General features: G+C 47.4%; 1 protein-coding gene across 2 annotated transcripts in view; it reads right to left on the reverse strand.

Moving 5' to 3' along the window:
* Positions 1-11,916, reverse strand: part of THAP4 (THAP domain containing 4) — a 42,001-nt gene extending 30,085 nt beyond the window's left edge. The window contains exons 1-2 of one of the 2 annotated variants that reach the window (XM_057550984.1): positions 11,536-11,916; positions 8,660-9,849 (exon numbers count right to left, since the gene is read on the reverse strand). In XM_057550984.1, the coding sequence (XP_057406967.1) occupies positions 8,660-9,849; positions 11,536-11,567 (1,222 nt within the window). In that variant the 5' untranslated portion in view covers positions 11,568-11,916. Of the gene's footprint in view, positions 1-8,659; positions 9,850-11,484 lie in introns of both variants that reach the window. The other variant, XM_057550982.1, reaches the window with a different exon arrangement.
* Between the last annotated feature and the right edge of the window lies 1 nt (position 11,917).

Consider the following 11,917-nt stretch of genomic DNA (forward strand, 5'->3'; position numbering starts at 1 on the left):
ACTAAGACTAAATCACAAACAAATAGAAAAGCTGAATACACCTACAACTAGTAAGGAGATTGAATCAGTAATCAAAAACCTCCTGACAAAGATGAGCCCTGGACCTGATGGCTTCACTGGTGAATTCTACTGAACATTTTAAGAAGAACTAACAACAATCCTTCTCAAACGTTTCCAAAATAATTGAAGAGGAGGAAACATTTCTAACTCATTGTATTGAGGCCTGAATAACCTTGATACCAATGCCAGACAAAGATACTCCAAGGAAAGAAAACTACAGGCCAATATTCCTTCTGAACACTGATGCAAAAATCCTCAACAAAATACTAGCAAACTGAAGTTAGCATCATATTAAAGAATTACATACTGTGACAACGTGGGATTTATTCCTGGAATGCAAGGATAGTTCAACATACAAATATCGATCAGTGTAATATGCCACACCAACAAAATGAAGGGAAAAGAACACATGATCATCTCGATGCAGAAAAAGCATTTGACAAAATTCAACACTCTTCCATGACAAAAACACTCAACAAAATAGGGATAGAAGAAAACTACCTCAACACTATAAAAGCCATATATGAAAAGCCCATAGCAAACATAATATTCAATGATGAAAGACTGAAGCTTTTCCTCGAAGATCAGGAACAAGGCAAGGCTGCCCACCTCACCTCTTCTACTCAACATAGTACTCGAAGTTCTAGCCAGAGCAATTAGGCAAGAAAAAGAAATAAAAGGAATCCAAATTGCAAAGTAAGAAGTAAAATTATCTGAGATAACACGACCTCATATGTAGAAAATCCTAAACACTGCACAAAAAAGCTATTAGATTATAGGTCATATAACTCAATATCAAAAAACAAACAACCCAATCCAAAAATAGGCAGAATACCTAAAAAGACATTTCTCCAAAGAAGACATACAAATGGCTAACAGGCACATGAAAAGGTGCTCAACACTGCTAATTATTAGAGAAATGCAAATCAAAACCACGATGAAGTATCACCTCACACCGGTCAGAATGGTCATCAACAAAAAGTCTGCAAATAATAAATGCTGGAGACTGTGGGGAGAAAAGGGAACCCTCCTACACTGTCAGTGGGAATGTATATTGGTGTAGCCACAATGGAAAACAATATGGAGGGTCCTTAAAAAACTAAAAATAGAGCAACCATAGGATCCAGCAATCCCACTCCCTGGCATATATCTGGAAAAGATGAAAACTCTAATTCAAAAGGATACATGCACCCTAATGTTCATAGCAGCCCTATTTACAATAGCCAAGACATGGAAACAACCCAAGTACCCATCAGCAGACAACTGGTTTAAAAAGAAATGTGGTATATATGTACACAATGGAATATTACTTGTCCATAAAAAAGAATGAAATACTGCCATTTGCAGCAACATGGATGGACCTAGAAAATAACATAATAAGTCAGACAGAGAAAGACAAATATTATGTGATATTACTTACGTGTGGAATCTAAAAAATAATAGAAATGAATCTATATATAAAATAGAAACAGACTCACAGACATAGAAAGCTAACTTCTGGTTATCAAAGGGGAAAGGGAGGGGAGGAGGGATAAATTAGGACTATGGGATTAACAGATATATGCTACTATATATAAAATAAATAAGCAACAAGGATTTACTGTATAGCACAGGGAACTATATTCAATATCCTGTAACAACCTATAATGGAAAATAATCTGAAAAAAAAAGACTGAATCACTTTGCTGTATACCTGAAACTAACACAATATTGTAAATCAGCTATACTTCAATTAAAAACAAAACAAAACAAAACATCAATAAACCCATGGTGATTCATGGTGAGCCAGCTAAGGTAATTTGGTAATCCTTTAGGGAAAAAAAAAAAAAAAGCTGTTGGATCTAATAAATGAATTCATCAAATTAGCAAGATACAAAGTCAACACACAAACATCAGTTGCATTTCTATACACAAACCATGAACATGAACAATCTGAAAAGGAGATTACAGAAACAATCCCATTTATAATAGCATCAAAAAGAATAAAATACTTTGAAATTAACTTAACCACGGAGGTGAAAGACCTGTACAATGAAAACTACAAAACACTTCAGAAAGCAATTAAAGAAAACATAAATTAATGGACACACATCCCATACTCATGCACTGGAAGGCTTAATATTGTTAAATGTCAATATTAACCAAAGCAATCTACAGATTCAGTGCTCTCTCTCTCTCAAAATCCCAATGTTTTTTGCAGAAATAAAAAAACCCATCCTAAAATTCATATGGAATCTCAAAGGACTGAGAATAGCCAAAACAATCCTGAAAAGGAACAAGACTGGAGAACTCACATTTCCTGATTTCAAAACTTACTACAGTAATTCAAAACAGTGTGATATTGGCATGAAGACGTATATAAACCAGCGGAACAGAACAGAGAAGCCAGAAATAAACCCCCACATATATGGTCAAATGATTTTTGACAAGAGTGCTAAGACCATTCGGTGGAGAAAGGACAGTGTTTTCAACAAACGGTCCTGGGAAAGCTGGACATCCACGTGCCAAAGAACGAAGGTGGGCTCTAACTGGTCCGGTATACGGTTATCTAACACCATATGTAGAAACTCACTCAAAATGGATGAAGGACCTAAACGTAAGACCTAAAGTAATAAAACTCTTAGAAGAAAACATAGGATGAAAGCTTCACGACACTGGACTTGACAATGATTTCTTGGATATGACAACAAAGGTACAGGTAACAAAAGAAAAAATAGACAAACCGGAGTTTAAGAAAATTGTTATAATTTGTATATCAAAAGGCAATATTCACATGATAAAAAGGCAACCTACAGAAAAGGACCAACGGACATATGGACACCAAGGGGGGAAAACTGCGGTGGTGTGGGGATAGTGGTGTGCTGAATTGGGCGATTGGGATTGACATGTATACACTGATGTGTATAAAATTGATGCCTAATAAGAACCTGCAGTATAAAAAAACAAACAAACAAAGCAACTAATACTAAACTTTCATTGGGTTATTTGTATGGAAATATGTTAATATAAATGTTTCAGACATTACATGAAATTTCTAAAAAAAAAGGCAACCTACAGAATGGGAGAAAATATTTGCAAATCATATTTCTGATAAGAGATCAATACCTAGCCTATATAGAGAACTCCTAAAACTAAACAACAACAAAAAACCCCAAATAAACTGATACATTTCTCCAAAGAAGATATACGAATGGCCAATATACACATGAAAAGATGTTCAATGTGACTAATCATTAGAGAGATGCAAATGAAAACCACAGTGAGATATCACCCCACACCCATGAGGATGGCTATTATCAAAAACACAGAAAACAAGTGCTGGTAAGGATGCAGAGAAACGGGAACTCTTGTGCGCTGTCGGCAGGCATGTAACGTGGTGTATTCATTATGGAAAATAGTATGGAAGTTCCTCAAAAAATTAAACACAGAACTACCATATGAACCAGCAATCCCACTTCTGGGTATACACCTGAAAGAATTCAAAGTCAGGTCTTGAAAAGTCACTTGTACACCCACATTCATAGCAGCATTATTCGCAAGAGCCAGTGGGTGGGTGGAAGCAACCCAAATGTCCATTGATGGATGAGCGGCTAAACAAAATGTGGTCCATCCACACAACGGAAGAAAATTCTGCAGTATGCTACAACATGGATGCACTTTGTGGGCACCAGGCTAATTAAACAGCTAATCACAGATGGACAAATACTGTACGATGTCACTTGCATGAGTCAAAATCATGGAGACAGAAAGTAGAATGGTGGCTGGCAATGGCTAGGCGAGGGGAGAGGAAGGGTTATTGTTTAGCTGGTAAAGAGTTTCAGATTTACATGAGTTATGGGGATGGATGGTGGTGATGGCTGCTCAACAACGTGAATGTATTTAATGCCACTGAACTGCACACTGACAAACTGTTAAGATAAATTTTTTGTTATTTGTACTTTAACTCAATATAAGAAAAGGAACAACAACAAAAAAGAAATGAACTATCAAGCCATAAAACGACAGAGGAACCCTAAATATATACTAAGTGAAAGAAGCCACCCTGAAAAGGCTGCATGCTCTGGTTCATAGCATCCAGACATCCCAATCACACGACAGCCTAGAAAAGGCAAAACTACAGAAACAGTCTGAAGATCAGTGGCTGCCAAGGATTGGGAGGAAAGGCATGAACAGTGGACAGAGAGGTTTTTAGGGCAGTGAAAATACTCTATGATATTGTAATGAGGATACATGTGCTTATGTATCTGTCAAAATCCAAGTATAAGGCGTCCTGCAGGCTGACCTGCCCGAGCATCTCCAGGGGCACACAGACCCTGGCCAGGACTCAGACGCGTGCAGTGGTCGCCTTCCTCCCCAGGCCTTCAGTGCGGCAAGGCCGGTGCTCCTGTGTTTGTGTTTGTTTGAAAGATTCCTCTTTTTGTCCCTTTCCCAGCCGTGTTTTTCTTGCCCAGCAATGATTCATCTTCAATGGTTTGAAATCACAAAATTTCTACCCACCGAATCTTTTACTTCATTCTACTGAGTTGGTCTTAAATAAAATCCTCTTGAGATTTGTATCTTTGAAAGATATTCTTTTTTGTTAACAATAGTTTGTCAGTGGACGAAAAAAATCCAAGTATAAGACAGCGAACCTAAATGTAAACTGTGGACTTAGTTAATAACAATGTATGTATATGGGTTCATAACTTGTAATGAATGAACCACACTAACACAAGTGGAAATGCAAGATGTTAGTAGCAGGGGCAACTGTGGGGGAATTTCCTGTACTATCTGCTGAATTTTTCTGTAAATCTCAAACTTTCCTTAAAAAAACCTCTATTAATCAGAAAATAATCAATGGAAGGTAGGGAGTAGGTAGAAATATAGATGAAACAAGAATATCAGAATACTGATAAATGTTGAAGCTAAGGGGTAGGTACAAGGGAGTTATTATACTTTTCTGCTTAATTTGTACATGTTCAAGATTTCCACAATAAAAAGCTTTTAAAACTCCAGAGTAGCTCAAGAACTGTCTGTATAATGAATAAAAGAGCGGGAAGAAAACTGAGATATTTCTGGAGCAAGTATTAAATTAAAACTGAGGGCATCACTGAATCACACTTGATAGTGGACATCCTTGTCATATCAGGGACATTCACAGGTCAGTGAGCAAGGCGGGAATGGCACGGGCAGGGAAGGACGGAGAGGGGATGAACATGGAAAGATGTTCATCCTCACTGGTTCACAGAAAGGCCAGCAACGCGGCCTGGTGCAGCATGATGCCTGGACTCAGCACGGGCTGAGGGACAGAGCGCCCCATCCTGTGGGAATGCCACTCAGCACCAGCTTTCTGGAGGGCAAACTTCCCAGAGCCCGGGACCTGCAGGCCCACTGGCCGGGCTTCTCTGCTTCATTGTCCAAAACAATGGGACTTGTTGAAGGTCATGGACTGAATAAACAAGTGTACAGTCCCTTCAACACACCCTATAAAACCAGCAGAAGGTTCCTTCACCAATGAACGAAGTCATAAGCACACTGGGAACGGTCAAGGGAGCAGACACCAAGGAGAGCCGCAGGCAGTGACCGTGGCGCTGAGCGGGGCCCTGGGTGGCCTCTCTCCCTCCCACCCCTCCCACTGCCCCGGCCCAGCTCCTCCTGCAGCCTCTCCCTGCACCCCAGGGAGCCCGGGAGCAGAGGTGCAGCACCACCCCCCCCAGGGCCCAGCGCACTCCTCTCCGTCCTCACGGCTCTCCCTGCCCATCTGGGCCCCAGCAGACACCTGCTCCCTCGTCCCCATCCGACACACAAAACCTCCCTGTGGAGCCGTGCTCCCCTCTGGCTACTGCCCACTGTCCCCACAGCTCAACCTCTTAAAGTGCCTGGTCCCCAGCCACCCTCACCGGCCCCTCCCTTCACCGGCTCTACACCCAGCTCCATTCCCACCATTCCACGGAGACTGTGGTCACCAGTGACCCCATGTGGCCGAGTCAGCCATCCTTTCTCCATTCTGATCAGAGCTGCTGCAGCCCAGCAAAGCACCCCTCTTTCTACAACACCTTTTTCCCCCGCCTCTGCAGGCACACACATGCAACCTCAAGAGGCTGGGTGCTGGCTCTCTGGCATCAGCACCTATGAAGCATCTCAAACTGGATTCCTCTCAAAATTTCTCTGTCATTTGAGTTCCCCCCAAATCATTAAGTATTTCCCCAAAAGAGGGAAAAATTGGTAACAATAAATCATGGTGAATAAAGTAACCAATACCACGTGTACGTGCATCTACTGGGGAGATGAGGATATGGAGCTCAGATCAGAGACGACCTGCACTGGGGGAGGGGGCACAGGAGCCGATCAACTCAAGCATTTACAAAAAGACAGGATGAAGGCTGACAGACACCCATCAGAATAGAAAGAGAAGCAATGAGAAAGCCTAACAAATTAAAAAATAAAATTAAGAGGCAGGCCCAAGTTTCAATTTATCAATAATCCCAGTTGTAAATGGATTAAATTACTTTACACACATATATATATATAAAGGCTCTCAGATTGAGCTAAAATATAGCTACAAAATAAAGGGATATAAAAAGGTTGAAAATAAGGAGACAAGTAAAACTTTAAATGGGACAAAATAGGCTTTTCTGTTTGGTAACACGCAGGCATACTCACGTATCTAATAACACGGTCTATAAATACAGTTAAACTGAACATTCAAGAAGCAATGGCACCTCAGGAATCACAGTGACAGACCTACCTCACCTCTTAAAAATCAACAGATCAGTGGATACAATAAGTTAGGAAACAGATCAGTTGACCAATAAAATAAGCTAGATCCAGCCTCAGCCCGACAGAACAATGTAACCAATTGATGGACAGGACACATTCTTCTCAAGCTGTAAGGAACAGTCACAAACACAGAGCGTACTGAGCCACAATGAAACCTCAGAAGATTCTATAAAGCATGTATCTTTAAGTCACTGAACCTTAACAATAACACAAAAAATTAACTCCCTTCCCCCAATCCATCCACTTGAAAACCACAACACCCTCCTAAACAACTCAAGTTAGAGAGAATCAAGACTGAAATTACAAACTCTTTAGAAACTAAGGGCAAGGAGAGCGACAGGAGGCGGGTCTGTGGCGCAGAGCCAAAGGGACAGAAGGAGGGATCCAGCCTCCACTGCAGGTACCGGGAAACATAAACTGTCCCCGAAGACGTTATGCACTTCCCTCCAGGAGCCAGAACAGCTATAAAACCCAAGAAAGCAAAAAGAAGTCAGGAAGAAGGAAGCAGAAACAACAACGGAGACCTGATCAACGCAGGCTGTTTGGAAAGACCTGCAATAGTGACAAACTTTGGGGCGTCTGACCAAGAGGAGCAGAAAAAGGTACCAGGAAGTAATACCAGGTACGAGAAACTACAAAAAACACTTTGAAATAACAGGAGAATGTAGTGTGTAACTCTGACCAGTACATCAGGATGGCTTTGGGTTGTGCTTTTGTTTTTGGTTGTGCTGATGGTTGTTGACCTGGGGGGTCCAGGAAGCCCTGAACAGCCTGTCACACACTGGAGCCTTTTCTCACCTGCAGTGTTAATTACAACCTGGAAGACAAACGCTGATGCAGACTAAATGCACGACGTGGTAGGAAAATGGTTTCCACCTTTATACACGTAACAGGCAAAAGATACTAACCTCAAAACTGATTCTACAAGAAATAAATAGTAGACTAGGAGGAAAAGCAGAAACATAAGCAGTAATGTATGAAATATATATCCAACCTATTTGTATAATAGACACAAAAACATGTAAGTGAAAGCATAAAAAAATATGGACTTCCCTGGTGGTCCAGTGGCTAAGACTCCACGCTCCCAATGCAGGAGACTTGGGTTTGATCCCTGGTCAGGGAACTAGATCCCGCAGGCATGCCGCAACTAAAAGTTGGCATGCTGCAACTAAGAAGCCCGCATGCCACAACTAAAGATCCCACGTGCCGCAACTAAGACCCGACGCAGCCAAATAAATATATTTTTTAAAAAGCATTAAAAAAAGTCTAAGATTACACACTAAATTTTAACGGCAACCAGGAATAAAAGTGGGGAGGTGAGTGGGAAAGGAGAATTTTCACCACTTCTTAGCCGATGTATTTCTGCAGTGTTCTTACGAGAGAACATACTCTACTTGAATAGGTGTTTAAAATTTTAAAAAAGTTATTATTAATGTTCAAAGTGCTTTAACGTCAGGATATTCATCACAACCCAACTGGAAAGAACCTCCTCGTGATTTTAAGAGTCTCCTACGATCTTTCTAATGGCTCACCGCGTCTGTCTAAGATTACGTTTCAACCCTAACTCGTCAGCAGTTTCTGTCTGCAGGAGTTCTGCGACAGGAAGGGACCCCGGTGGGGCGGAGGACCAGCCGTCCAGGCCCCACCACCGTGGTTCTGGGTCTCCCACGCCTCCTTGCTCACCGGCTAAAGCTCCCAGCTACAGCCACCTCCCGAGCGCCCTGGAGCCCAGCCGGCGAGGCGAGCTCGCCAGCCTGGCTCCCCTCTCGGGAGGCACCGCGCGGCGCCGGCCCCGCGCTCGCGAACCCCAGCCACGCGGGCGCCAGGCCCGGGTACTGACCGCGGCCGGGGGCCAGCAGGCTGCTCAGGTGGGGGACGCTCAGCCGCCGCAGCCGGTCCAGCTTCTCCCGCAGCTCGCGCACCTGGCTGTCCGAGCGGCTGACCCTCTGGCGCAGGGCCCTCAGCTCGCCGTTCTTCTTCTCCACCTGCTCCTGCAGGCAGCACACCTGGCTCTTGCTCTGGCGGGAGGAGAAGCAGTAGGAGTGCAGCGAGTCGATGAGCTTGCAGGCCCCCGACGCCGACAGGATGACCTCGTTGATGGACATGGGGCTGGCGTCGCTGTGCTCGCTCTGCACGGCCTCGGCCGCCGGCTTCGGGGTCACGTCGGTCGGAGGCGCCGAGGGGCCCTGCACGGGCTTCTGCGGTGTGGCCGTGAGCGATGAGCTTGCCGTGGGGGGCGCGCGTGGCGGGCTCTGCGCCGGCCCCTTGTCGGGCCCCGGGCTGCTCCCGCTGCAGCCGGGCTCGGCGTCTCTCTTCGGCCTCTTGCGGTCCACGGGCTCCCGGGGGATGGCCGGCCTCTCACGGGCGTGCTTGGAGGAGAAACTGTAGGAATGAAGCGAGCCGATGAACTTGCAGGCCCCGGACCCCGGGGGGGTAAAGTCATCCACGGAAATGCCGCTCCTGTCCACCAGGCCCCCGTCCGGGGAGGTGGCATTCTCGTCGCCGGCATCCACAGCACAAGCGTTGGCTTCTCCCCGGCTGCCGGACGCGGTGGCGGAGGCCGGACCGGCATCTGCGTGTCCTTCCGGAGGCTGTCGGGCCCGCTGCGGACCGGCGGCCTCCCGGGTGGCCCTGGCTGCGGCTCTGCCCTGTGACGCGGCCCGCTTCAGCTTGCGGGACTCGGGCTTGGCCATCAGGCTTTCACTCGAGGACGACGACGACGACGACCCTGCAGCTGCCTTCCCGTCGGCAATGTCACTTGCATGTGCCCTCAGACCCCCCGAGGCCTTCCTGGCGTCCTTTCTCCGGGGGCGGCCATGGCCTCCGGGCCCCCTTTTCTTCTCAGCCAGGTGGAAGATGGACGGCACGGCCGTGGGCTTGAGCAGGCGGTGTTGATCCTCCAGTCTCTTGGAGAAGCTATCTTTGGTGAAATGTTCACTACAGAGAAAAGAATACTTAGTGGGCGTCCAGTTATCCCTCTGAACAGCCTTCAACCACTGGATCAGACGTTTTGAGTCCTTTAGGGGGAATCTGCAAGACAAATGACAAATTAGAAAAAAATAATTAAGTGCCTTCCCCTACTACTATCAACTATAAAAGCAGAACAAGTGTATTTGCAAACACCCAAACCTGTGCTGACTTTACCCATTTAAAAACTTAACGAAGAACTAAGGAATACCTTCTACTTGCAATTTATTACTGAAATAGAAAGATGAAAGGCACTGTCTGCCCTTAAGAAGCTTACAGTCCGTAGGGTGGATAAAGAGTGAAGGTGAATACCTCCTCCCAGGCTGTGATAAATGCCCTGCAGGGATACAGAATCCTTGGAGAGACAGCACCAGATGGCATCACGACAGCGGGAAACGCTTCAGGAAGCCCTGGAAATAGTTCCTAGAAGCTCATAGCTGGCCAACCCTCCTGGTGTGCCTGGGATACAGGACTTGGGGTGCTCAAAGGAAGATGGTTGCCCCTCCCCCCCCCCCCATTTAGAAGTCAAGCCAAGCGTCAGACAGCAGAGATGGGAGCAAGAGGCCAGGAGAGCGTCCCAGACACCCCCACGTGCCCCAGCTGCGGCTCGAGGAGCCGAGGACACGAGACCAGCTCGCAGAGCAGGCGAGTCTCAACAGCCACGGCTCTGCGGCTCCCTCTGAAAAGCAACCAGTCCCTGGCAGATACTGAAAAAGACACTTAATGATCATTTTTTTCTTATTCAGGCAAGATGTCTACTTAGAAAACTCTGGCGAAACTACACATACGAGGGTGGGAGTGGGGCGGCCATTCCGGAGGGCTGTTCTGCTGCACCTGAGGTCACCTAAGCCACCTGACGCTGCTGGGGATCAGGACCGCGGGGACACCAACTCCTCACGAAGCTTCAAGCAGCAGGACCCTCTAAATTTCCTCACTGCTTTGGGAGCCCGTTACCCGAAGCTCCCCTCCACCCCCAGCTCCCACGTCCTCGGCCATTATGAATGCCAACAGCAGCCTTCTCTGCAATGCTTTGCCTCCGTTTTCAAATACAGTAACAAAACTAAGGGCTCTGAAGGAAACTCAAGTAAGCATGCTGGCTGACCGCTGAAACAACCTGCTGTTACTATCTTGATAGGTTGTAACGACTGAGGACTAACACAAACCACCATGAACTTTCAGTAAGACTACACAACAAATGTCCTCCAGGTTTTCAAAACTTGAACACCATCCCGCAACATCAAAAGGAAAACAGAAAAGTATCCGGAAGGAGGTTTTTAAGGTGGAGTTTCTTCTGCTCACGGTTCTGGTACCTCCAGCGTGGAAGTCGTAGAAAAGGACTCGCTGTAACGGGCTGAATTCCGGAGCCTTCACGAAGCAGGCCAGGCCAGAGAGAAGGCCAGTCCCTGCCCTGCCTCGGGCCGGCTTCCGTGGGCGCCCACGGAACGGAGCCCTCCACGGCTCGCAGCTAAGCCCCGGCGAGGAGCGGGCTGGGCCGGCCCCACGCAGGATGCTGCCAGGGACCTCCCGGGACTCACCTCCGCGCGGCAGGGCTACCTTCCCCGAGGCCGACCGCGAGACCCCTTCTAGGACACAGCGTCTGGAGCGCGTGTTAATCCATGAGGCACATTTGCTCGGCCACATCTCTGATCGCAGAGATCAAGACGGGCTCCCCCGCGACGAAAAAAGCAGAAAACTCACAGCAAACGCAAGACGACAACCGACCGAAGGAAGCGCGTTTCCAGAACACACCGTTTCGGTTGGCGGCACCAACCCGAACCCATGGGGCGCAGGGTGGCCACAGGGTGGTGGAGGGGCTGCCGAGGCCGCGGCGTGGGCGCCGGGCGGCCTCCGAGTGGGCATGGGGCGCGCACCGGCGGCCGAGGGTCGCGGGGGTCGGGTGGCCACGGATGGAAGCCGCCGGCCGCGGTGGCCCGAGGCGCCCGGCCCAGAGACGCCGGCCGGGCCAAGGTCACACAGCGCCGCGCTGACTCACTCGCGGGACCGGCCCGGGGCCCGCGCCCTGAGCGACCCCGCGTCCGACCGGGCCGCGCGGCCTCAGTCTCCCCGCGGGGCCGGGCCGGGCCGAGCCGGGACGGGCGGGGGCGTGGCCCGCGGGCCGCGCGGGCGGCGG

This window comes from Balaenoptera acutorostrata, chromosome 8 (genome assembly GCF_949987535.1).
Source record: "Balaenoptera acutorostrata chromosome 8, mBalAcu1.1, whole genome shotgun sequence".
NCBI lineage: Eukaryota > Metazoa > Chordata > Mammalia > Artiodactyla > Balaenopteridae > Balaenoptera > Balaenoptera acutorostrata.